Source organism: Fundulus heteroclitus, chromosome 24, assembly GCF_011125445.2.
Source record: "Fundulus heteroclitus isolate FHET01 chromosome 24, MU-UCD_Fhet_4.1, whole genome shotgun sequence".
NCBI classification, from domain to species: domain Eukaryota; kingdom Metazoa; phylum Chordata; class Actinopteri; order Cyprinodontiformes; family Fundulidae; genus Fundulus; species Fundulus heteroclitus.
In genome coordinates, this window is record NC_046384.1 from 10,820,264 (window position 1) to 10,847,824 (window position 27,561).

The window sequence follows — 27,561 nt, forward strand, 5'->3', positions numbered from 1 at the left end:
TACAGGCCCAAGCATTTGTTTAACCAAAAGTACCGTATAGAGTTGTTTTTTTCTTACAAATACAAATAACTACAGTGCTGTAAAATAATAATGTTAATCATCAATACGAACTGAATTGCGGAGATCAGCACCGCCCCACTGCGACCCGAGTCATTGGATTAGAACGGGAGAAAATGAAAAATGATTATGAAAAAAATACAAAGTAGCTACAGTAGGACAAATAGTGACTCACGTGTATTTCACTGCTCTTCTGATTGAGCCGCTGCATCCTGATTCCGCTCTGTCTCTGCGGTTTTTTTTTCTTATAAAGCCCGCGGTGCATGTGTGTTTTTTTTTCGGGAGAAGAACATAGTTATCGGTAGTTGCTATCGCTCTTTTTTTCTTTTTTCCTCTGGGAAAAAGTTATAAACCGACATGCCACCATCGATTATCTTTGAGGTTTGAGAACTGTAATGAACGGCTCATCAATGCAAATCCGTGAAGCAGCGAGACCGTGAAAAGTGAACCGCAATATAGCAGGGCTCACTATATATATATATATATATATATATATATATATATATATATATATATATATATATATATATATATATATATATATATATATATATATATATATATATATATATATATATATATGTAGCCGTGGCATGTTGTCCCTGAAGCATGGCACTGTGCACCTGCCCTCTTGCCCATACATGGAAGAGGCTGGCTGTAATGAGCACCTACATTTAAAAGCAGGTGGATCACTGAGGAGATCAGATCCTGCTTTGGTGCCTGCAGAGGCAGCACATTTTGTGACTGACGGTCAGAATGGGTTGGTTTTACTGCAGAGAAGGTTGACCTGCTACTGTTTCAGCTATTGTTTTAATTACTGTTTCAGTTTCTCTTCCTGTTCAGGTTTGGTTTCAGTCTACAATCTTTCTTTTTTTATTATTATTTTAGCCTTTTATTGAAGGAGGGGGAGTTTTTATTGCTTAGTCCTCTGTGTGGTTTTAAACTAAGGGACCTAAGTTATATATATATATATATATATATATATATATATATATATATATCTATATATATATATATATATATATATATATATATATATATACATATATATATGTATATATATATACATATATATATATCTATATATATATATTATATATATATATCTCTATATATATATATCTCTATATACATACACATATATTCATATGTGTATGTCTGTTGTTCTGTTGTGTGTATGTCTGTCTGTTTCTATCTATATCTGTACTTATCTGTCTGTTCTCTCTCTCTTCTTCTCTGTCTGTGTGTGTCTCTATCTACTCTGTCTGTCTGTGTGTGTCCTTCTACTCTCTCTCTCCTCTCTTATTCTCTCTCTCTCTGTGTGTGTGTGTGTGTCTTTATTGCGCCCGGCTGAGGCATCTTCCCTGGTCCCAGTTCACAATAACAGAACTCAACTTTTTTCTGCCACATACAATATGGCGGAGACGTTGACGTGCGAACCTGCGCCCTATGACGCGTCTACGTATATATGTCTGTGGGTACGAGCCCCCATTGAATAATTTCTACATGGGCCATTATGTTTCATTATTATTATGATTATGCCATCGACAATGCAGACCGCTGTCCACTTTGGCTCTACGCTCTTTCAGGAGGGAATGCTGCCTGTCAAGACTTGATGCAATCTGCTGGGTTTTCATAGATTATCTTAGATTGTAAAGTGCCTTGAGATTACATGTGTTGTGAATTGTTGCTATATAAATACATGGAAATTGAATTGTATAGAGGTCAGAAAATGCCTGGGAATGTTTTGTTTGGATTCTGTCACAACAGTGTGGATGACATCACAGGCTGCCTCGCTATTTGCAGATAGGGCAATATATATGTGAACACTTGTCAAAACTCCCTGGGAAGCATGTAAGGCCTCATACCAACGGCTAGTAGTTTGATATACTTTAACTGTAAAATGTTCTGAGCAGCACCATCTGTTATTAACAAACACAGCCGCACCCCATCCTCGCTTCTTACCTTTGTTTTGTCGGCTCTGATCAGATGAAAGCTGTCAATGTTAACACTGGAGTCAGGGATATGCTCTGTTAGCCACCTTCGTCCGTCCGTCCGTCCATCCGTTTTCTTCCGCTTATCCGGGGTCGGGTCGCGGGGGTAGCTGCTTCAGAAGGGAGACCCAGACGTCCCTCTCCCCAGCCAGTTCCTCCGGGGGCATCCCAAGGCGTTCCCAGGCCAGCCGGCAGACGTAGTCCCTCCAGCGTGTTCTGGGTCTTCCCCTGGGCCTCCTCCCGGTGGGACGTGCCCGGAACACGTCACCAGGGAGGCGTCCAGGAGGCATCCTGACCAGATGCCCGAGCCACCTCAACTGGCTCCTCTCGACGTGGAGGGGCAGCGGCTCTACTCTGAGTCCTCCCCGGATGACTGAGCTCCTCACCCTATCTCTAAGGGAGAGCCCAGACACACTACGGAGAAAACTCATTTCAGTCGCTTGTATCCGGGATCTCATTCTTTCGGTCACGACCCAAAGCTCGTGACCATAGATGAGGGTAGGAACGTAGATCGACCGGTAAATCGAGAGCTTTACCTTTTGGCTCAGCTCTCTCTTCACCACAACGGATCGGTACAGCGCCCGCTTCACAGCAGACACCGCACAAATCCGCCTGTCAATCTCCCACTCCATCTTCCCCTCATTCGTGAACAAGACCCCAAGATACTTGAACTCCTCCACTAGGGGCAGCACATCCTCCCCAACCCGGAGGAGGCACTCTACCCTTTTCCGGTTCAAGACCATGGTCTTGGATTTGGAGGCACTGATTATCATCCCGGCCGCTTCGCCCTCGGCTGCAAACCGTTCCAGTGAGAGCTGTAGATCACGCCCTGATGAAGCCAATAGGACCACGTCATCCGCAAATAGCAGAGACGCAATCCTAAGGCCACCAAAACGGATCCCCTCAACACCTTGGCTGCGCCTAGAAATTCTGTCCATAAAAGTTATGAACAGAATCTGTGACAAAGGGCAACCTTGGCGGAGTCCAACTCTCACCGGAAACGAGTCCGACTTACTGCCAGCAATGCAGACCAGACTCTGACACCGGTCGTACAGAGACCTGACAGCCCTTATTAAAGGGCCTGAACTACATACTGCTGGAGTACCCCCCACAGGATCCCTCGGGGGACAGGGTAAAATGCCTTCTCCAGATCCACAAAACACATGTAGACTGGTTGGGCAAACTCCCATGCCCCCTACAGGATCCTGCTGAGGGTATAGAGCTGATCCAGTGTTCCACGGCCAGGACGAAAACCACACTGCTCTTCCTGAATCCGAGATTCGTCTATCCAACGGACCCTCCTTTCCAGAACCCCTGAATAGACCTTACCAGGGAGGCTTAAGAGTGTGATTCCTCTGTAGTTAGAACACACCCTCTGGTCCCCCTTTATAAATAGGGGGACCACCACCCCGGTCTGCCAATCCAGGGGAACTGCCCCCGATGTCCATGCAATGTTGCAGAGCCACGTTAACCAACATCCAGAGCCTAAAGGTAGTCAGGGCCCCTGGGGCCTTGCCACCGAGGAGCTTTTTAACAACCTCGGCAACCTCAGCACCAGAGATGGGAGAACCCGACCCAGAGTCCTCAGGCTCTGCTTCCTCAATGGAAGACGTGTTGGTGGGATTAAGGAGTTCTTTGAAGTATTCCGCCTACCAACTCACAACGTCCCGAGTCGAGGTCAGCAGCACACCACCCCCACTATAAAGAGTGTTGGTACTACACTGCTTCCCCCTCCTGAGACGCCGGATAGTGGACCAGAATCGCTTCGAAACCATACGGAAGTCTTTCTCCATGGCCTTTCCGAACTCTTCCCACACCCGAGTTTTTGCCTCGGCGACCAGCCGAGCCGCCTGCCGCTTCGACTGCCGGTACACATCAGCTGCTTCCGGAGTCCCACAGGCCAAAAAAGCCCGGTAGGACTCCTTCTTCAGCTTGACGGCTTCCCTCACCGCTGGTGTCCACCAGCGGGTTTGAGGGTTGCCGCCGCGACATGTACCAACAACCTTGCGGCCACAGCTCCGACTAGCCGCCTCAACAATAGAGGCGCAGAACATGGTCCATTCAGACTCAATGTCCCCCGCCTCCCTCGGGACGTGTTTAAAGTTCTCCCGGAGGTGGGAGTTAAAGCTCCGTCTCACAGGGGACTCTGCCAGACGTTCCCAGCAAACCCTCACAATACGTTTGGGCCTGACAGGTCTGGCACCTACCAGCAGGACAACGACCCTAAAGATAAAGCCAGGGCTACAGCAGAATAGTTTAAAACAAAACATATTTATGTGTTAGAATAGCCTAGTCAAAGTCCAGACCTGAACCCAGTCGAGAATCTGCTAACAAACGCTCTCCATATAAACTAAATGAGCTTGAGCTGCTTTGCAAAGAACAATGCTCAAAAAGTTCAGTCGCCAGATGTGCAAAGCTGGTAGATACATAAAGGACCTGTAGCTGTATCTGCAGCAAAAGGTGGTTCCACAATATATTGATTCAGGGAGTCTGAATACTTTTGCATAATGCCATTTTCATTTTTTTTGTAGAATGTATAATTTTCTTTCTACCTTCATAATTGTATACCAGTTTGTGTTGGTATTTCACACTAAATTCCAGTAAAATATATTTGTTTATGGTTGTAATGTGACAATTTGTGGGGTATGAATACTTTTGGAGGCAATGTGTTAAAATGTTTTAAAGACAGCAAGCATTTTTCAAAGAAAGACCCTTGATTTAAATCTTATATATTTTTCTTTTAAACAGTGAAGCGACACTTTTTTGTTACAAAAGGCAATCATTTTTACATTAAAACTTGTTTCAAACTAAACATCCATATTTAGTGCTTCAAACAAAATAAAAATGACAAGTATGAAGCAAAAGTTGGATTACTGATCCAATGCCAACTCATCCTTTGTCGAAACAACCAAAAAACACCTATAAAATATGCCACAATCCAAACACAATTATTTCATTTTTATTAATTATTACTTATTTTTTGTGTGTTTCTTGGCACTTTGCAGCTGATGTGCTGATTTTTTCCCCATTGAGAGACAAATAAAAGATTATATAAAAAAATATGAATGTGATCTTTGAATGGAGATTGTTTTGCTATTGTTTAATGTTTAATAAATAACCCTTGGTCTGTTAAAGCGGGCATGCACTGTACGATATGCTCAATTGTACTCAGATACCGCTCAAACTGTACGACAAAACTGCAGGGTTTAAAAGTTCTCACAATATCTGTTCTTACACTGTACTGTCCAATGCTCTGATGCAATCTGACTTCTCACACTGTACATCTAAAAACCGCATTGCAGACTCAGCCCTGCAGGGAGATGGTGCTTGTCTGACTCGTCTATCCGGAAGCCAAATGTAAACAGTAGAAGAAGAAAAAGACGGAAGTTTCAATGCTCACTGTTAAATATGAGGCTCACTAAAACGAAACGTGCTGCCCTGGCAATTCTATGAGTTGCTCCTCCACAGATTGATGCCATGTGACACGTACTGCTTCAACAGGGGGACAGACTGAATTTAAAACATGTTTGATTTTCATCCAATTGTGATCATTTCTTCTGAATAGCTCCACTTTTTACTAATGTTACCTTTTGGTTTTGCATTGTATTAGGGTTGATTTTTATCTGGCTGCTTAGGATTTCGTGGCAGCCAGTCTCCACCCCATGCAGTCTACTGGATCACTCGGGAACAGAATTTGTGCCTTTTCTTAGTCTCGTTTCCTGTTTGAATGTTTAAGACTCTAAGCTTGCTATGTTTCCTCTGGAAATCCAAATGTGAATTCCAAAGAAACTGTCCATATCTGTTTTTCTCCTGCATGTAAAAGTTATTTTCCCTGCAGTGCATGGTCACATCAGTTTCATGTAGATTATGAAGGAACACAGACTTAAAATGTGAGTCCTCTTCAGGACCTGGAAAGTTACATCCCTGAGAATAAACGTTCCTTAAGCGATAGTGATAATCTCTGGGTGTTTCATTTTCTTTTGGAAGAACGGCAAAAACGTCAAGAGTTATAGAAGCCTGATCCCTGTACACAGAATATTGTTCTCATAAAGCTTTGCAAAGAGCTGAATAACTGTCACAAATCTCTGGAAGAAGAGCTTTAGTGAAAACATGAACACTCTTAGCTGTTGTTTTCCAAATAAACTTCAGTTTCTGACGAGATGAGGGAAAGGGCCGGTCAAAAAGACAATGTTCAACTTCCTGCCGATAATTATGAATGTTTGAATCCTGATTATCTGGGTCAAAATGTTCAATGTCCCGAGCAAGGGACTCACATTGGAGAATAGATACTGTAATTATGAGGTGGACCTGGACCACCTAGGAAATCAGGCAGGAGTTGAACCCAGGACCTCCACCTCTGGTATCTTCTGGTCACACCATCAGGTCCACTCCCCTCCCAGTGTTCTTCTCTTGGTGCTTTCCAATTTTTCAATCTTAATCCTGGACTCCTCAAAATACAGACTAACATTCTTGCTGCTGTATCCTAAAGCCTCTCAGTCATGATCTCTCATCAATAAAACCGTTGAATCCAATACCACTAGTCTCACTTCTTGATGGTATAAGAATATGCAGTTTGACATGTTAACAGCTGCACCATTTCATGTTTTATGTATTGATACACTGGCAAAATTATTTATATGGACCACATCCTTGTTTAAACTCATAAAAATATCTGGTATTTTAGAATACAATAATTCATTTGTTCCTCAATGGAAATTTCTGTGCATCAGCTGCAAAGTGCCAGGAAACACACTAAAAATAAGTGATATTTGTAAAATTGTCTTTGGGTCTTTTTGCATGGAACTAACAATCACATAATCAATTTTACACCACAAAGATGTGAAAATACTCTACTTCTTTCAAAGATTTATCAATAGCAGGCAAAAACATGTGGTCTTCTCCAGCAGAATGTACTGCCTGTACAACAGTGGTTCTCAAATGTTTTCTGTTGCGCCCCTGAAGAATTTTAAATTTTATGCTCCCCCATCCCAACAAAATAGGTAAAAAACATACATTTTATTGTTTTCTATTTAGATGCGTAAAAGCTGTCACTCTGAACATTACCCAGAATCCATACGACAATGACTTCTAACAAATAAACGTTTTCACATTGTGACACTTTTTTAACTATATATTTAACTAATTAATTTCAATTATCTGCGATAGACTGGCGACCTGTCCAGGGTCCAGGGTGTACCCCGCCTCTCGCCCATTGAATCCTGGGGATAGGCACCATCACCCCTCGCAACCCCATAAGGGATAGGCGTGTTAGATAATGGATGGATGGAATTTAAATTATATAAGTAATAAATAGAAAATTAGCACCAGCACAGCATATCTACGATGAAAAATCGTAGATATAACGGGTTTGCTTGTACAGTGTGTGGTGTCCATTGAAACGGTAAGCACAACACACCACACACGGAGGACGATGAGGAAAAAAATAGCGATAGTGTGTGGGCTAATTTTAACAGAGAAAAAAATGTAACATAAAGAAAAGCTGTTGATTAGAGTGGAGACAACGCCAACAGGGGCTTTACGTTTGCTACACTATGATATGGAGGTGAGTTGTCTTTTATTATCCTCCGTGTTTCCCTCACCTTGCTTTCTGATTGGATACACGTCACATTCAACAGAAGGCGTGTTCGCTTGTCCTCGGGGAACATCACACACGCTAGGATAGCAGGTCTAGACCATCCAACATGTTGAATATCCTCGATTTGAGGTCATGACGTCCTTCCAAACAGACCCGATTATTCTTAACACACAACACATAAAAGTAATATCTCATAAAAATATCTTGAAAGCCATCCCGATAATTGGGGCGAGTCGGAAGGGGAAGATCGGGGCAAAAATGTTAGTAATTATCCTGCTATATGAACCCAGCATAAAACCCTGAACCATTTCATCCATGACTGTTTAAATATGACTCTGCCTGATGAGAAATCATTGAGTAATCCACTGCAGTAAGTGTGGTTAAAAAAATAAATAAAATTAGTATTTTCTCCAGGTTTTCTTTACTTGACTTTATATCGATGTGAAGACAGATTATAGTGAATCATATCCAGCGGTTCATGCAGCAAAAAGCACTCATTAGTCTTTAAAGTAAGACGTAATTTTATGTAAACTATTCTGGAGCAACAGGCTTCAACAAGACCAGACCTGCATGATTACTCTTTCTTTTGATCCAACAGATATTTGGGTTTTGAGGTTTCTTTTGTGTTTCTGGTTTCATCGTTTTCATGTTGTGTAAGTTCTTTTGTGGATTACCAGACTAGTCGATTCCTATGTGTTTAGTTTCTTAGTTAACGTGGAAGTTATCTTTAGTTTATTAAAGTTTTTCAGGTTTGCAAGTCTGCAGTCTGCACTCAGGTTCTTCAGTACCCATCAAACATGACACTGTTATGCTAATCACAAGGTTAGTCCTGCATTGATGCAGTAACTCAGGCAAAAGGAGCCCTGACCAAGTATTATTACATGCATATACTGTAGAGTTTCTGGACCTACTTTTTACAAGGAAAACAAATCAGAGGTGAGTGGAGAAGCTAAAGATTATTCCCCAAAAAAGACAACTTCAAAAAAGTATTCTAGTAGAAAAGTACTTGTTGAAAAATAAATTAAGTAGCTGAGTAAGTGGTGGATTGTAATTTTAGATTTCTGCTTAAGAATGTAATTTGAGAGACAAAATGATAAAATAATATTTAACTTCTGGTACTTATAAATTGTATTTTTTTAAAGAGGGTTAACATCTTTACAAATATTCAAATTAAGGCACAGAAATGTTTTTTCCAAATTAATATTTTTCATAAGATAAAGCATTTGAATGTGATCCCTATAAATTAAGCTTGAATGCAGTCTGCTTCCTCTGCAGATGTATTTTATAGCTACTTTATATTTACTGGTCCTCCATGTGCTATAATAACCTTTACAGATAAAAAATAAATAGCATTAGAACAAGTCAGCTTGAGTAGCTAAAAACTTTAAACATTATTTGAGTAGAAGTCAAAACTATGATGCAGAAAATCTACCATTAGAAATACAGTTATTTAAGAAATTGCACTACCTTTACGTTTTAAAACAAAGTTCACCCAAGTCTATGTATCTAGGTGGTGTCAGGATGGCTCTGTGTCAGCTTTGTTTGAACTGAACTTTTATCTTCGGGTTAATTAGACAAAGAAATCCTTCTCTCTGCCTAAAAAAGCATCAGCAAAGCTTAGTCTCACCTTTCTGAAACGATGATCTACAGGTAAAAAGAACGAAAATTAAACTTAGATCCACTCCATGTTGGATCATAATGTGGTTGGGGTAGCAGACTGAGAACGGAGAGAAAAAAAGAATCCACATTTGATTCATTTGAGTATTAATGATTCAAAACTCACAATTCTTCATCTCCATTGACCCATTAAGTCACCCCTAGTGGAAGCAATAGAGCAAATATGTCACTGGGAAAAGCTAGAAAGCTGCAGATGATTTTTTCTTTTCAGTTTATTCACCCTCTCTCCTCTAAATTGAAGAAACACTCAACTACTGCCTGCAACCTGACTCCAGTCAGAAAGGGGAGGAAGAGCCCCCAGCATACTACGAAGATCAGACAAAGAGCACCTCAACTTAACATCAGAAAGAAAAACATCATGGACAGTCACCAAAGAAATAACTCCTGGAGACATTTTTTGATCAGATAAATCACTCAGCTGCCAACAGCGTCCAGCAAGATTTTTCACATTATTCAGGATATTGTGCTTGTATGCACACACACACACATGCATTTCTGCATTATAATAATAATAGTATTTAAAGTAACAGTAAACAAATGACCAAAAATATCTTCAATGATGTAATGATATACAGAGGTGAGGTTCTAGTTGAGAATTTGCACATATCTAACCCATTGCACCCTTCTCACATTCTGGACCCATTGTTTCATCTATGCAGCATCACTGGGTGGAAATCTGCAATCAACTAAATCAATCAATCAATATATATAAACATTTATTTATTTATTCGAACATGATACAAATATAAAAATAAAATAGTGCACAGTAACAAGAAGTGCATAAGGAAGAAGAGAAAATACAGATTTTTGTTTCAGTTAACATATCATGCTCAAAACGGGGTAGGAAGAAGTGAGAACTTATAAACTCCTACCCCTAAACACTTGAGACTTTAGAGTCCTACTGTCATTAGAAAAAAAAAATCAAAATCAAAGTGGCAGTTTGAAGTAACAGTTACTAATATTTACCTATACATTTTCCCATTTTATGCTGGTTTATCTTTCTAAACCCTTACACCAAGTTATTATCTTCAATACACACCTTATTGCTTTCTGTCCCCATGTGTATATCTATTGAAAATTACCTCTTTGTACCTTCTTTTGAATTGTGTTAAACTATTGCTTTGTTTTAAATCTTCATGTAACTTATTCCATAACTTTACACCTTTAATTGAAATACAGAAGCTTTTCCTTGTTGTTCTAAAATTGCGGATCTTGAAGATTGAGTGACCCCTTAAGTTATACCCCCCTTCTCTTTCAGAAAACGTGCTCTGTATGTGCTCAGGTAACAACTTCTTTGATACCTTGAACATAAATTGAGCCATTTTAAATTCTACAAGGTCGTCAAATTTGAGAATTCTGGATATTATGAAGAGCGGGTTTGTATGCTCATAATAACCGACATTATGGATGATTCTAATGGCTCGTTTCTGTAGGACGGTTACCGGATGTAAAGAGCTCTTGTAATTAACTCCCCACACTTCACAGCAATATGATAAATATGGTAAAATCAGAGAGTTATATAGAGTATAACATGCAAAATGTTTCAGCACATGACTTTTTGAGTAGTTGATAGCGTTAGTACATCCACGTTAGTACATCCACTGACAGTAAAATTACCTGTGAAACGTTTTCCCACAGCCAGAAAACTGCTTGTTACAGCCAAATATGGAGTTCTGTGAGAGTAGGGAGTAGCAAGATGACAGCCAGTGACTTCAGTTTTTCAGGCCTATCAGCAATACAGTGAATAAATAGAGATCAGTGGGACAGCCTTCATCACATCACTGTGCCGTAATTTGCCTTGTAGTTGGGCCCTTGAATTGATGGACGCAGCCCCTAAATTTGGACACACCCTGATGGAGTCAGCTGGGCCAGTGACGACACCGGAACAAGCAGCTTGGCTTAGGATGGTTACCAAACCCTCCTTACCCATCCTATCATCACAGCCCTGACTTAACATACGTTACATTTGTGTTTTGGATGTTTTCAGGGCAAACTGGATATTAAAAGTTACAACATTTATATGTAAATTATAAATCTAGTTTATCAATTTAAACTAATGTCAGTCCGGAAACATCAGAGAAGACATTTCCGGACAGAGTCTGTGTTCAAAAGAGAATATTTTAACAACCGTACATCTTGCTTTTCCTATTGTCTTTAGCTATTTTTACAAGCTCAAGAAATAAGTTGAGTAAAATATTTACTGTGTTTGTGTATGTACTGCTTTTCTAAAGTTGTTATTTTTATATATTATTTGTGTTCTTATTTCCATTTGTGTTCTCCAACTATTATTAGTAACTGAGAAGGCCAGTGCCAGTCGTGGAGTTGATACAGAGGGACAGCATAATAGGACCTAGGAGGAGGAAGAGACAGGAGAAGGTGATGGAAGAGGAGATGAAGAAGCAGGAAAGTTGAACAGGAACCACCTATAACAGTGCCATGTACACATTCAGGGCTGGGTTGGCATTAAGTGTTTGCATAGAAGTATACACTGGCCAAAAAAAGTCACACTAATATTTCATTGGGCCGCCTTTCGCTTTGATTACATTCGCTGTAGAATTGTTTCGATAAGCTTCTGCAATGTAACAAGATTTATTTCCAGCCAGTGCTGCATTTATTTTTCACCAAGATGATGGTAGAGTCTGCTCACAGAGCAGAGCCTTCTCCGGCAAAGATTCTCAATGGGGTTAAGGTCTGGACTCTGTGATCGCCAATTAAAGTGTGAAAATGAAGTCTTGGAATATGTCTGTGCCATCGGGGAAGAAAAATCCATTGATGGAATAACCTGGTCATTCAGTATATTCATCTGACCTCATTCTTTGAGCTTATACTGTGGCTGAACCTGGACCTGACCAACTGCAGCAACCCTGGATCACAGCACCGCCCCCACAGGCTGGTACAGTAGGTACAAAGCATGATGGGAGCATCACTTCCAGCCACATTTTTCCTTAAAGACGATGGGTCCCCACTATCCTTCCAGTTTTTACTAATGCACTGGACAGTTCTTAACCCAACTTTTGGGTGGTTTCTATAATCTCCTTAGATGTTTTCTCTGCATGATGCATACCAATGAGTTGATCCTTCTGACACAGACTGACATCTTTTCCACGACCACAGGATGTGTTGTTGTTGTTCCACATGGTTGTTCAAGAAATGAGAAGCAGCTCATTGCACCAGTTGGCGTTAAATAACTTTTCGCCACCTGAAACATAATCGCCCATGCAGTAATTATCCAATGGGAAGCTCAAACCTATTTTCTCAGTTAAATCCAAGGAAAGACAGGAAGGCAAATTTATTTATGTAGCTCATTTTAGTACAAACACAATGCAAAGTGCTTTACATGATTAAAATATAAGAAAATAAAACAAAATAAAAGCAAGTTGGAATAAAACATGGGGATATAGAAACTAAAAGCAAATATTAAAAACAGTTGGATTACAAAGTTGAACTTGTGTTTAAAACAGTTTAACTGTTTCCAGGGGGCAACACTTTTTTTTTTTTGGCCATGCAGGGTATTAAACCTCTTGAGATTCTAGGGTTGTAGTCCAAACCAAGCCTTATGACATCTTAAAGCAGTCTGACAAATAATTAATTTCAGGATATAGCTTTAGTTTTTGTTTGTTATTATTTGATTTGATTTTTATGATAAACTGCTTGCTTAGTAAACTTTTATAATCTGACAATAGTTCTTATTTCTATTTATAAATACAAACATATACACACACGCACACACACACACACACACACACACACACACACACACACACACACACACACACACACACACACACACACACACACACACACACACACACACACAGAGTTTTAATTGTTAAAAGAAAAACCTATTGCAAATAAAGTATTCATGTAAAAATTACAGTTCCTCTTGCATCTGTCATATGATCGTATTTAGGCCTCTCCAAACCGGACTCCTGGGCTGAATTTCAACCCCAGCCCGCCCCTGGGAGCAGTGGAGTCCACACAGAACTTGATCTAATCTGTTATTCACACTGTTATTCTATTGATGTTGTCTCTATGAGGATTGTATAGCTCATCCCACACAGTCCACCTGAAGCTGTCTCTGAGGGCTTCTTCTGCCTCTACTGACAAATTCCTCACTGTTTCTTTGTGCACAAAGGGCTTGTCCACAGGCTGGAGGTGATCCATTATATACGTTATCTAGTTATCTATCATCTAAAGTAACATGAACAGAGACTTGAAACCAGAGGTGGCTGGAGAAGCTAAAGATTATTCTCAATAAAGACAACTTCAAAACAATGAAAATATGTATTAGACGTATTATTACTCTGTTTTCTTGTTAAGAAGGATGCAATCTGACAGACAAAAATATTAAATAATAGTAAATGAGAGTTAATATGTTTATAAATGAATACTATAATGAAGGCACACGAAAGACAAATAAAGACTAAAAATATTTTTCAAAAGATAAAGCACTTGAAAGCGATGCCTAAAAGCTGATAATGTCTGGACTCATTGATAATGACGGCGGCTGAGCTCAGGTAGGGACGGAGTGAGTTAAACGTGCGGTCCGCTGTAGAATCAAGCAGAGAAAAAAAAAATATTCAGGTAATCATTGTGCTGGTTACTTTTTTAGCTTGTTTTTTTTATTGTGAGACAAATGTCAACTAATCACTACTGTTTGCACGCTATGTGCAAAAAGCACTTTTTTGCCAAATTTTAAGCGAAATCTCATATATGGAGGGGGACCTGTAATAATTTTTTTAATGTCCAATTGACGACATGTAATATTAATACGCTTGCAACATATTGGGCAGCTAACTCTGACTCAAAAACACTTGAGTCAGTAAAAAATAAAACAATGTGAGAAGTTTCTCAGCTTCACCTGTTTGAGGCTGAGATGCTTTATTATGTGCAGGAAATGTGCAGCATTTATTACATTAGCTGGGAATAAAAGAGGAAATAAATCTGTGTAACTGAGGAATGAATGAATAAAATAACATACTTGTCAGTGGCTTCCTGTGCCAGGCTATTCTTCCTGTGATGATTTAAGAGCAATTAAACCAGTTAGCAAAGATTTTTTTCTGAGACATTAATGAGATAAGACTCAACAACAAAATAACTGTTTCATTAAAGTACCTTTTCCACAATGCTTTTCCGCACAGGGAAATACAAACACCCGCCACCAAGAAGAGTGAAAAAACCCCAGCTGTAATAGCTGCAATAGCCCCGGCTGGAATAGTGACGGCTGGATCAGTCAGAGACCATCCTTTAGAAACAAGAGAAAATGCGTCTCAACAGCAGAACAAAGTAAAAAATCAACAGTGAGAATCTGAACATAAACTCACTCCTGTTTCTGTCAAACAATCCAAATTGTTCATCCAAACCTCAAAATGAAATTTAAATATTTAAAATCACAAACAGATCATCATTTATAAATTTGAGGTTTAAAAGAGTTTCTCACCATCATCAGACGTCTGCGAGGATCCAGAGAGGGCGAACATCACCTCTGTGGAAGCTTCAGCGAGTGGTGACGCTATATCTTTAACCCGTTTTTCGATGGGACCTGACATCCAAGCTGAGGAGGTGATGATACAGTTGCTGTTGATCATATTATTGGTGGAGGTGGAGAGGGACCTGCAGAGGTTCTCCAGTAGGCCAGTCAGTGTTACAGTGGGAGCAGGTTGAACTAAACGGGACTCAACTAACCCTGCAAGAAAGCTTGATCTGCTGACATCAGGGACGTGTTCATACAGCTCTGCAGAGAAATCATTACAAACAATTATTGCAAGAGCATAGAATTAGTGATTTTTGATTTTAGTCAAATAATGAAAATGTGGTTCCTACCCGACCTTGACCCTTTGATGGAGCACACATACATTTAGCCACCTTGTTTTTACCAACCCTGTTCTCTAACTTATTGATATCTACAGTGCCTTGCTAAAGTATTCACACTGAATACTAAAGTATTCATTTACAGCTGTAAACGTACCGGATTAAAAACAAAGTGGGTCGAACCTTTCAGATCATGGGACCAAGGCTATGGAGCAGTCTACCTCTGCAGCTACGTTCAGTTAACTCTGTGAACCCAGTTAAAAAGTTTCCTTTTTTAAACAGGCCTTTATGTTTACTTATATTGGGATTTTATTTTTATTATTGTTATATTGGTTTTCTGTACTATGCTTTGTGATTGCTTTGTCTATGAAAGGCACTTAATACAATTTACTTACTCCTCGAATAATTTACATTTTGTGATGGTACAACCACCGACAACAATCACTTCTTAATTAATTTCTTCTTGTTCAGCGTTTGTACTCTAAGCACATAGTTAACCCAGTCAGTCAGCTCTTTGTTTTTCCACCACTGCAGATTCTCTTCATCAGACCCATCCATGTTCAGGAATCTCCTCCAAGGACACCAGCTTGGTTTGCTTCTACTATTAAAATCCAGCTCATTTATTTGCTTTTAATGATTGTTCAGCTTTACTTTGCTCAGTGGCACCATCTTGTGGTGAGAAAATGTCAGTAACTCAAATCTGGACTCATGCAATTACTATATTTTTTTACCGACTTTCTAAAAGTTGTGGTCTGGGTCGATTTCAAAGCTGAAGGAGAGCTTTTGGTTATTCCCTTTAAAAACTTCTGTCCACTTTTGTTTCTTGTTCCTGAGACATGTTTGTCTGAGTTTAACTCACCCAAGGGCTCCAACAAACATCTTTTTTAGCATTTGCTGAAAATAAAAACTTTATTTTGTTGACACAGCAGCCATGTTTTGGTACGTTTATAAATGTGCTATACTCATATTTTCCGATTTATCCAGATGCATTTTAAACCAAACCCTTGAGACCTCCGTAGGACTACTGTGTTTCATAATATGGGATCTTTTGAAGGCAAATGATTGCACTGAATTTTATTTGGGGTGTCAGAATAAAACTGACTGAATAAAAATGTTCCACACTTTTGAGAAAATCTCATAACCAATTACTTTCCTTCCACTTGGTCTATCTGTCAGTTTTGAGCCATAACCTTCAGACGTTTGGTAGAAAGCTGGAAGTGCAGTATTGGTCAGTTTTTCACTGAACGTGGAAGTAGTGCGACTACAGTGCTTTCTGCCAGGAACCCTATTCCTCAGGAGGGGTCAGTAGAGCTGTTGGACTTGGATCATGTGAGGTTTGCATCATCACGTGATAGCAGTGCACTTGTAGGCTAAAAATAAAAGCAAAACCGTCATCCATGCTGTCAATTATAAAGTGCGATCCTGATAGTGGAGCTGCAGGTAATAACGTATTGATGTTTCAGAGTAAAATGCGATCAAAGTCTGCACATGTACCATTTCGGACAATAGGACGCACTTAAAATCCGTAAAAAATTTTTTTTAAATTGATGGTGCGCCTTATATATGATTCCCGTTGTTCTTACTGACTGATTTTATGTGGTACAATGTGCTCAAAAATCTGTTAAAATGTGTAAGTACAACTTTGGTTAGCAATAAATCCGCTCTGCTCAGTGGATATTAGTTCATATTTCATAGGAACAACAATTTCAACAGATTTGAATGTTAAAACTAAAGGCTTTATTTACAGAGAAATGCTATATTGAACTAAGAGGATTGTTTTATTGATAGATGTTAGAATAAAATATATGTGTTTTATGATTAATGTTAAAATATTGAATCTGCTAACAGAATTGATGACCTCTGAGACCTGGAGATGTTTTGGTTCTCCACAGCATGTACTCACCTTTGAAGCTGAGGCAGTTCTCGTATATCAGGTCTCTTGCATTTTCGATTGTAAACTGACATCCATCGCAGATTTCATCCTGCCCAGTCATGTTCATGATCGTCACGGTGACATTCTTCACATCTTCATCAGTCATAAACTTCTTCTCCACTTCATAATCAGATTGGAGGGTAGGGAAGTTGCTCTCATCCTCAGAGAGGACTTTGTTGAAGTTGCCTTTGCACCGTTTTTTATATTCAGTGACCGGGCAGCTTAAAGAGACTTTGTCTCCCGCTTGTATGTGCACATTTTCCTCCATTTGTTTTTACAGCTTTACCTGAATGAAGGAGATCAGGAGAATATTACAGTCGAGGACTGAGGCCTCTATACATAGGTCATATGCACTACCCATGTGTCCCTTCTTCTTTACAGTTTTAAGCACTGCTTTCAGTTTGTCTTCACATAAAATACAATAAACTTTGGCAAGTGTTATGGGAAGCGTTACATTCTCCAGTAATTAAAAGAAACAACTAAGCTCCAACTAAGAAACACTTTCATTGTAACATGAGCAAAATATACAACTTAAAACATTTTTAAAACCAAACAGTTAAACTCTAGCATTAACCTATGACAGAAAAATGGTCTCATCTTACCTATAACAGAGATTTCCAACAGCAAAAAGAAACACAGGACTCAGGCCCCCACCAATGCACGTTCACCAGAAAGTGACATTTAAAGAGATGCAACACTGAAAGGGGTGTACCTGCACACAAAAACAGAGATTTACCTCCAATTTAAAACCTAAACTGTGGATGAATGTAGTATATGCGATGCATGTGCTAATGTAATGTTTAAAAGGGTGGTAATTACACAGTATTAATAGGCTGATTTTCAGAGGACCCAAGGATTGGCACAGGAAGAATTATGGATGCATTTAAAACACACACACACACACACACACACACACACACACACACACACACACACACACACACACACACACGAGAAACAGAAATGCAGCGCAAAACGTGAATTGCAATCAAGTTGAACAAATGATTCAAAATATGTACAAAGTACATAGTCATCAAGGAGGACTAAAATTTGGCGAGTACTCTGTGAGGGCTGTCCTATTTTGTTTTACCCAATAAACCAGTTAGCAGCAAAACCTCGGTCTGGTGCTTAGGTGTCATAACGGAACCTTAAAGTATGTATTGGCGCTCTTCCATTGCTTCAGATAAGCGGGGCACATTTCGATACAAATTTACACGGGTAATTTCAATTTCCCGGGGCCAGGGCTGCGATATGCTGTACTCATAAGATCTCTGATTTTATTATGCCAAATTCAATCAACCACTTTTTTTTTTTTTTTTTTTTTTTTAAGAAACTGTTTATATGGCACCTTTCACAGATAAAATCACAAGGTGCTGTACAATAGACAAATTATAATCAACTAAAATCCCACAGTGCTTCATAAAAGACAACAGAAGCTATATAAAAAGTACAATATTACAAGAATGCAACTTGAGACAGAAATCTGACACCCTACCTATACTTCTCTCCCAACTAATGGACAGCTGGTGATGCTTTGATCAAATGGTGACAGTCACCCCGTCTCGTTGATTATAGTTTTTATTATTACGGGAGAATCTTAACTGTTAGTTTCGCTCTTAGTTAAATTATTGCCGCTTTATTCTCCTCACAATATATTTAATTTCAACTTTTCCATCGCCACTTTGTCAGGACTCAGCCAGCAGGGCCGTGCAGCTTGCTGCCGGCTCTGCTGCCTCAGACTCTTTCCACAGGTGTTCTGGGTTGATTGGTGGGCGGAGCCCACACACCTGTGGGCGGTTGAGCGGCATCGGGAGGCACTACTTAAACACCACGCAGACAGCGAGAGGATGCCAGAGTGTTACCGTCGTGGTATGCAGACAAGCCTTGGCCTCTCGTTCTCTGTGTTTCTCAGAGGAACTAATCACTCACCTCTGTGTCTCCCAGGTACCTCCTCGTGTCAGTTCTCTTCCTCTCGTGACCCTGTGAAGTCTCTCGTGGCAGGAGCTCCAAGCATCGTCATCTTCCGTCTGGTGTTGGTCTCTCCTGCAAACCACCTGGTTCCTCCTGAGTCGGTTCCCCTCCCCTGGAACCCGACCATCTCCGGAAAGTCACCTGGTTCCTCTCGCTGTCCTGGACATCTGGATTCCCCGGTGCTGCTCGGACCCGACCCCACCTTCGACCCACTGGTCTCCCGGACACCTGTGGCCACCATCGTACAGCTAGCGCTGAGTCCTCACCGCTTCCTCCCCGGTCGGCCTTCCGTCCATCGAGTGGTAAGCTTGCGTCCAGCAGCAGATCCAGCTCAGTCAAACCAGTTCCCCTCCACGTTACCCCAGGTAACCTCTATCTCGTTCTTCCCTAGTGATCGACCTGGTTTCCTGCTCCCTGACCGTTACCTGACACTGCCTCCGCTGAGGCAGAATCCTCCCGTTACCTGGTTCTTAAATAAAACCTTTAAACTTCACCTGTTTCTCCCGAGTGTGCTTCTGCATGTGGGCAAAATACATAAAGCCAACCATGACACATTTGTTCTTGATATCAAAGTTAAAACTTTGGGAAACGCTGTGTTATAAACCTAAGAGGAAACATGAATCCACTTTCCCTGCATTCTCTGGACTTTTAAGAATGACGCACATCTGAACAACATTTAGTTTCCGCGAGTGTATCAGCCTCATAAGATGTTGGATGGGACAGAAAAACAAATATATTTATATAAATATATATTTATAAAGCCACTCGTTCTGCTTCAACATTTTATTTAGCTTGGCTCTTGAACAATATGTTGCCCCTCAGTGTAGTTTTTAAAGTTGGACACGTATTATTTCCTGGTTCTGCGAAGAGTCTCGTTATTTGCAGTTATCACACAGGGGAAAACTTTCCGTTAAGTGGCATAAACACGCTCTCGACATCGCCATCATATGAATTGATGTCACACCCCGACACTCGGCGTTGAATCGTTAACACCAGTTGTGTTCCCCCTGTGTCGGGAGCGCGCTTTGCAGCCATCTTCACGGCGCTTCTAGTTGATTTCTCGGTAAAATAACTCCTATAATCATGTCATGGTTGTAACATTCAGTTTAATCCGCAGCTGTTTACAACTTGTAAAATAAAAATTAAACGAGGTCTTTCAGACATCTGAAATATCCATCATCTCCTCTCCCGAAAACTTTGCCAAATTAAAAGCAAATGTTTCTAAATTCTCAAAAACTGTTGTGTGATAGCAAGTAGTATAGTAGAAATTTCCTTAATCCAGTACTTAATCCATATTTTACATTACATAGGGATGTATTGGGAAGTCTACACTCTTGTGTTTTCAGGAAGTCTTAGGCTGTTTCTCAATTCACGAGAACGCGCTCGCATTCTCGTGAATTGAGAAACAGTCATAATGTTTGTGTCCTGCTATCAGCCATCCCATCCTCCTCTTTCAGCAATGTAAAATCATAAATGCACACTACGTGTTGGAATACTGTGTTTGGTGGCTTATTTTTATTTGTCAGGCTAAAGTGACAAAAGTTGGGAAAAGACCGATTATCTTGCCATTTAAAATAACACAAAACAACGTAAGAAGACCTCGTTTATTTATTTTTATTTTACAATTTTGTAAACAACAGCTGCCGATTAAACTGAAAGTTACAACCTTGACATGATTGAGTTGTTTTACCGAGAAACCAACTAGCAGCGCCGTAAAAACGGCTGCAAAGCGCGCTCCCGACACAGGGGGAACAGATTTTCATGAGGGAAGAAATAGACCCGAAATAGACCCATGGTTAAGAAATAGACCCGAAACATATACTTACTTCTGTTCTCTGGAGAGCAGCCTCTTTATGTTTCGCCAGCTCCCGCCGTCTCGATGAAGCACCCTGTTTCACCGCCGACCGAGTGCGGAAGCTTAACAACCGTTTGACTTTATAAACAAGGTATTTCTGACCCTGCCCCCCTTTTTGACTGCAGTCTTTTTCCAGACGCCACGTCACAAAGCTCTGAATCCAAGAAGCTCAGAATCTGTTTTGTTCTTTTGTTCTCTGTTTTAAAGAAAACACAAGTTTACTTTGTTTGATTGTCATAGTTGATTTGAACCTTAATAATCTAAAAGTGTGTTTCTGCTCTCTGGTGTTTGGATGTCGATCATGTTCACCTGATTTTTAGAACAAATATTTAGTTTTGCTGCATAGGAAGGAAAATTTACAGGATACATTATAATGAGCTTCTGATTTTTCTTCTTCGGAAAACGACTTTATTTTTAGCTTATTAAATAGAGCTTTCTATTTCTGTTTTAAAGTCAGCAGAACAGCTGTTTCCTGGTCTTCTTGGTCTAGATTATGTAACAAACTAAATGTAATACGCCTCCATCAGAGTGCTGTAGGCAAGATCTTACAGTCCAAATGGACACCTGGATTTGTTACTCCGCTTCCTGTGTGTGGTTGACAAGTTCCAAGATGGAACTTGTCAACCACATTAATGCTGCTTAAAAAGCGAGAACTGTCTGATGGAAAGGAAACCCTAAAACCTAAATTAGTGCAATAAAATTATTTGGTAGAAATCCGGTGCCCTACCTGTACTTCTCTCCCAACTAATGGACAGCTGGTGATGCTTTGATCAGATGGTGACAGTCACACTGTCTCGTTAATTATGGTTTTTATCTTTATCGTAGAATCTTAACTCTTAATTTCACTCTTAGTTAAAGTATTGCCGCTTTATTGTCCTCACAATATATTGATGTTCAACTTTTCCATCGCCACTTGTTCTTGATATGAAATTATAAACTTTGCGAAACATAAATCTACCTTTTCGGTTAACGAACTGTCCAAGCAAGCGAACCTGAACGTCACAAGCTTCAAATAGAGCTTTCGTTTTCAGTTTTAAAGTCAACAGAACTTAGGTTATGTAACAAAATAAATGTATTCATTTCAAAAGGGAAAAATAGTTGTTCTTTTTGTTTGGTGGGTCACAAAATATATACATTTATCTAAATCAGCTTTTTGTTCTACTTTTGGGGTTTTGACATGAATTACTTTGCTTTTACAAGGACCATCTGCATCGTATTACAATCAATAATAGTAAATAAATATATATATATATATATATATATATATGCATACATAAACAGTTCATATATCTCAGTTTGACTAAAACAATCATCTTAAAAACAGTTCACATTAACCTTTAAAAATAGAATTTCATTCACCACCGCCCTCCCTGTTTGCTTGTTGTAGATCATAAGAGACCATAGATGTGACTACCTACGTGTTCTTGCCCTTCTCGTTAACCTTCTCATCCTAAACCATGTGTTCATTAACAAGTTTTAGAGGCAGTGGGATGAACAACTGTTTAAATCTGTTATATTAGCATAAGGGGTCCTGTATCTTCTTCTGGAGTTCAGTAGCACAAATTCAGAGTGGAGCACATGAGGAGTCAGATAAAATCTTATCTCTGCCTGTCTGAGGATTGTCTGCTCAAAAGGTTCCTGTGGAGACAGAGGAGGAGCCATTCCCATTATTTTACCTGCTCTCTTTGCTATGTTTAAAGGAGAAGTCGAGTCAAAATCAGAATTCGAACTGCTGAAAGTACTTTAAATATAAAACTACTACATACTGTGCAATAAATTTTAAGTTTTTTTAATTAAGAATAATTTTCATTTAATCATGGTTATGTGGAGGAATCCATCTTGGTCAAGAATAGTACTGTCACCTCCCATTTTGTGACGTGAGCATTGTTGCTGTAACAATAGTTCTTGCGAATGTCAGCGGTGAAGTCCTCTGGAAATCCGAAAAATTCTGATCGCAGCTGTGTAAAACGGCTCCTATTGACTTTGCTTAGAAAGCGGCCGCTTCCGCTTTTCCACGTCACAGGATGTGATGTCAGACGGCCCTTACTGCCCAAATATGGGCAGTAATGGCCGCCCCCATACACAGCGATCCAGACAACAATTTATGTTATTATGTTCTTATTGATTAAAGATAAGTTGATTAAATAACCACAAACGTATTAGTTTTAGTTATAGCTAATGGTCCCCTGGTTTTTCCTTGTTGACCGGACTTCCCCTTTAAGATCTGGCTCTTTTTTTTTACCGTCAAACCAGCTGGTGATGCCATACCTTAATAGAGACTGAAGGCATGCATCTCTGTTCTCTGTGACTGGAAACCACATGGTTTATTGCATCCAACAACAAAACATTTGTCATATCCTGCAGCCACTGTCCAGCACGTACACCGGGAAAACCAGCTGACCAAAATTTAAGTGGAAGGAACTCTGCTTTGATTGTTGGCTGGAATTGCTGCGGGAGGGATAGTGCCAATACTGATTGTCATAATAGTTAAGTTTTTTTCCTGCTACTCAAAAGACAATGGGTCCCCACTATCCTTCCAGTTTGGCGACTTTTTTTGGCCAGGCGGTGTATAAAAGTTTTTAAATGGAAATGCATTAAATATAAACTGAGGTTAAATATCAGTTTCCAATATTAAGTGTGAAAGTGAATTAAATCAGTGGTGTATGGTGTGGATGAGTGGAGGGTGAATGTGTCAGTGTTGAAATGTGCAACAACAATCTACAAAGCAAAAGGCAGCAGTTATCTTGCTACCTTTAGAGGAGGATGGAGACTAGTTAGTTAGCAGTCAGCCTTTATAAATTAAGAGCCTTACCAGGTTCTCAGGTGTCCCAAATCAAAACATCAAAGATAAATGTCCAACCCAACTACAAGGGTTCTGCAGGAGTCATAACAGTGTAACAGAAATGCTGATCTAAATTAGGGTTTCTATTATCTGAGTAAATTCTGATCATCCTGACTGTTCATGGATTGAGACAAACAGATGTTATATTCAAATAACATCTGTTTCTTCTCTTTTAACTTGTTTAATGTTGTCTCTCAGACTTAGGTCCTGTAAACTCTCAGGGAGAACTTTGTGTAACATCTTTTTAAGTTTACTTTTCTAACCAAACACTTTAGTTCTAACTACTTACAGAACATTGTCTCTTTTGGACTTCATAAGTCCTAGAAGATTTTTAGAGTCAAGATGGCTCTACAGAGATAAACTTCCCTTCAAGGAAGAAAGTAAGACAATTCAAATGGTGACTACGCAAATCTGGAGTCAGAATCAGAACCAGTGAACAAACACACCACCACCCAGTTCCCTGTGGACGATAGTTGCTGGTTCCCCAGTTTTCCTGGACATCAAAAACTGAATAATCTGTGTCCACAGTAAAGTTATAGCAGAAGATCAGAGATTTTACCCTTATTTGCTTCTGAGATGTGAAGAATTCCAGTGGTTCTGGACCTCCTCATGATAGAAGATTATAACCATGTAATGTCTGCAGTGGCAGAACCTTCAGTAATGAGACAGGAAAAGTCAGCTTGGTTGATTTGGAGTGTTTACTGTAAAAAGCAGATGAAGGGGGGGGGGGGGGGTTGCCTGAGCAAGGTTTCTTGGTCCTGAGCTAGCTTTCATACACCATAGTTCATTTAAACTTGTTAGATACTGTTATCAGTTTGGATTCGCTCACAATGGACCAGACTGATCTTTTACAAAGTCCATGTTTTCCTGCTGAAAGAGACTGATGGTCTGATCCCCTCCTCCTTTCAGGAAGCCTGCTGGAGTCCGTTGGCTGAAACCAGGTCTGAAGAAGTGTAAGTGTGTTTTTCATTTGATTCATGACAACCAAGCAGCTCACATTCAACCATCTCCAGACTATCCCATCACTCATTCAAGAGTCATTATCAACAAAGGCTCAATAACTGCAGTTTGATTGTCTTTGTTCTCTCCATCAGATTCCTGTCAGATCATAATCGACACAAACACAGTGAGCAGAAACCTCAAACTGTCTGAAGACAACAGGAAGGTGACGTATGTGAAGAAGCTTCAGTCATATCCTGATCATCCAGACAGGTTTGAGCGCTGGCCTCAGCTGCTGTGTAGTGATGGTCTGACTGATCGCTGTTACTGGGAGGTTGAGTGGAGAGGAGAGGTTTATATATCGGTGAGTTACAGAAGAATCAGGAGGAAAGGAGGCAGAGCTGACTCTATGTTTAGATCAGGGGTGTCCAAACTAAGGCCTGCGGGCCAATTTATTTCTTCAAAGAAATCGACAGAGAATGTGTCTGTTTGATTTGTAATGCAGATGTTGCTATGAGGAAAGAGTATAATGTCTGTCGGCACTATGATACCAAACATCAGAGCTACACATCGACACCAGTGCAGTACGAACACAGAAAGTCAAGCAAACGGCAGCTAGTCTGCAAGTTCAACAGCAGGTTTTTTCTTTTTTCGTGCTAACAAAACACAAGAAAATGCCAAAACAGCAAGTTAAGAAGTCGCTAACCTTATTTCCCAGCACGGCAAACCATTTTTAGATGGTGATTTCATAAAGCAGTGCCTCATCACAGGAATAATGTGCCCAGAAAAAGTGCCGGATTTCAACAAAGTGAGCGTAACCAGAAATACAGGTGTGCAGAGAATCAAGGACTTCTCAGCTAAACATCAGCTAAGAGACAACGCTTGTGCTTCTGATTTTTACTTGATAGCATGCCATGAGAGCACAGATGCCACAGACAACGCACAACTGTACATTTGGTTGCAGGTAGTAGATGACAATTTTTGCTGTACGGAGGAGCTGCTTGATTTGATGAGCCTAAAAGGCCCAATGACGGGAAAAGTTATTTTTGAACCTGTGTCAGAGGCCGTTGAAAAGATGGAGCTTAAATGGGACAAGCTCTGTGGAGCAACAACGGATGGAGCTCCGGCCATGACGGGCGAGCCCAAAGGAATGGCGTGGTTGGTGTGCACCAAGGTAAAAGAGAGCGGATGTGAGGTCTTATTCGCTGAGATCAGAAATTGACCAGTTTTTAAAAGGCCGAGCTCTTCGTGAACTAAGTGACCCTCTGTGGCTGGCAGAACTGGAATTTTTAGTTGATCTTACGCATCATCTGAATACACTGAACAAGAAGCTACAAGGCAAAGAACAGCTGGTGCCACATCCGTATGCGCACCTGAAAGCCTCTGCGTAAAGCTCTGCCTGTTAGAGACACAACTACGAGGCTTTGATGCTGCACACTTCCCTGCGCTGTCTGAAATCACGTCTGCTTTTCAAAGGACGACCTTTCTTCTAGAAAGGAGAAATATGTCTATGATTGCATCACTTGTGACAGAATTTAACCAGGGTTTCCAAGAGTTTTTTGTCATTAAAAAACAAATTAAGCTGTTCTTGACCCCTTCTTGGTGAATGCAGAAGTGGAAGAGAGTCTGCAGTTAGAACTGACTGAAATGCAATGTGATGATTCTCTGAAGAGTCAACATCAGCTTCTCTCCCTCCCTGAATTATTTCAGAGTTTGGATAATGGCAAGTTTCCTCTGATGAGTTAACATGCAAAAACATGTATGAGCCTGTTTGGCTCAACATACATATGTGAACAAACATCTGTTGATGAAGATCGGGTTTACCGGGCTGCTGTTACATGTCTATTGAAAACCCATCTTTCCCAGTTCCGGATTTGGCCGCAAGTAAGAAAACATTAATCGAGAGGTAGAACAGTTTAAATGCATATTTAATTCATAGAAATTAAATATGGAGACAGAGTATTACATTACCAATCAAGATGATTTTCACCGCGCGCTGGAGAAGTCTGTCTAAATAAAGTTTTGCCAAGACATCCTTTTTAATAAAGTGTCTGCCCTCCTCCTTCTAAGTTAGGGAGGGGTAATCTGTAAGCTATCTGTGTCTCAAACAAAGGGACTGCTCTTCCCAGTACGGGATCAGGCCGCGATAACCTAACAGCCATAAAACTAAAGTTGCATGTTATTTTACCCTGGCCACAGAGAGGGGAGTGCAATAAACCACCCTGTTATTCTACCCAGCAACAGAGAGGGGAGACACCCCTACTAAGATATATTTTTTAATTCTCAACACTGTTAAATCAGAACAAAAGCAGACTGAGAAACAGAATGACTGATAGCGTGTCTGAACCACCAAAAGATTGCAGGATCACTGAGTGGAATGTTCTCCACATTATAGGCGAGTTATGGCATGTGTCCTTTGTTTATTTTTCTGTATTTGGCCCTCACTAAAAAAAAGTTTTTTTTTCCTGTTCTGATCGGTCCTGGAATCTGAGCTGCTCTGATGACGGCTACTCTGTCTGGCAAAACAACGAGAGAACCCCCATCCCCTCCTCCTCTGTCTCTAGCAGAGTAGCAGTGTATGTGGACTGTCCTGCTGGTATTCTGTCCTTCTACAGCGTCTCCTCTGACTCCCTGATCCACCTCCACACCTTCAACACCAAATTCACTGAATCTCTTCATCCTGGATTTGGACTCAGTTCCGGTTCCTCAGTGGTTCTATGTTGAGTCTAAACATTCCCCTCCTGCCATAGTAACCGTCACATTCTTGAGCAGCTAGAGACGTACATGTCAAGACTGGACTACCTTAGATGGATTTTCACATTCAGTTTGTTTCTTTTTGCAAGTGAGATTCCTTGTAAACTCTGTAATGTATATATAATATGTAAA

General features: G+C 40.2%; 2 protein-coding genes across 3 annotated transcripts; one reads left to right on the forward strand and one right to left on the reverse strand.

Moving 5' to 3' along the window:
* Positions 1 to 13,105: 13,105 nt before the first annotated feature.
* LOC118557711 lies at positions 13,106 to 20,937 on the reverse strand. 2 transcript variants are annotated; one of them, XM_036127916.1, is made up of 8 exons: positions 20,866 to 20,937; positions 17,671 to 17,780; positions 17,039 to 17,354; positions 14,765 to 15,058; positions 14,649 to 14,687; positions 14,440 to 14,569; positions 14,306 to 14,338; positions 13,106 to 13,873 (listed from the first exon to the last, which is right to left on the reverse strand). In XM_036127916.1, the coding sequence occupies exons 3-8, from the start codon at positions 17,334 to 17,336 to the stop codon at positions 13,858 to 13,860; spliced, it is 810 nt and encodes a 269-aa protein (XP_035983809.1). In that variant the 5' UTR covers positions 17,337 to 17,354; positions 17,671 to 17,780; positions 20,866 to 20,937; the 3' UTR covers positions 13,106 to 13,857. The 2 variants fall into 2 exon arrangements, with proteins under 2 accessions (XP_035983809.1, XP_035983811.1); XM_036127918.1 differs by lacking the exon at positions 14,649 to 14,687.
* On the forward strand, positions 18,706 to 26,168 carry LOC118557979. Its single transcript, XM_036128523.1, has 4 exons — positions 18,706 to 18,937; positions 19,013 to 19,404; positions 25,739 to 25,849; positions 26,082 to 26,168. Exons 1-4 carry the CDS (start codon positions 18,916 to 18,918, stop codon positions 26,166 to 26,168), a joined length of 612 nt encoding a protein of 203 aa, XP_035984416.1. The 5' UTR covers positions 18,706 to 18,915.
* Positions 26,169 to 27,561: the final 1,393 nt, after the last annotated feature.

Excerpts from the sequence above, each read along its gene's own strand:
- LOC118557711 (XM_036127916.1), bottom strand. The coding sequence starts at position 17,336 with ATGGAGGAAAATGTGCACATACAAGCGGGAGACAAAGTCTCTTTAAGC. Across the intron at positions 14,688-14,764 it reads CTCGCAGACGTCTGATGATG|GTTTGGATGAACAATTTGGA; the intron begins GTGAGAAACTCT and ends TTTCATTTTGAG. Across the intron at positions 14,570-14,648 it reads ATTGTTTGACAGAAACAGGA|GATGGTCTCTGACTGATCCA; the intron begins GTGAGTTTATGT and ends TTGTTTCTAAAG.
- LOC118557979 (XM_036128523.1), top strand. The coding sequence starts at position 18,916 with ATGCCAGAGTGTTACCGTCGTG. Across the intron at positions 18,938-19,012 it reads GCCAGAGTGTTACCGTCGTG|GTACCTCCTCGTGTCAGTTC; the intron begins GTATGCAGACAA and ends TGTGTCTCCCAG. Across the intron at positions 19,405-25,738 it reads TCCCCTCCACGTTACCCCAG|GCCGTTGAAAAGATGGAGCT; the intron begins GTAACCTCTATC and ends CCTGTGTCAGAG.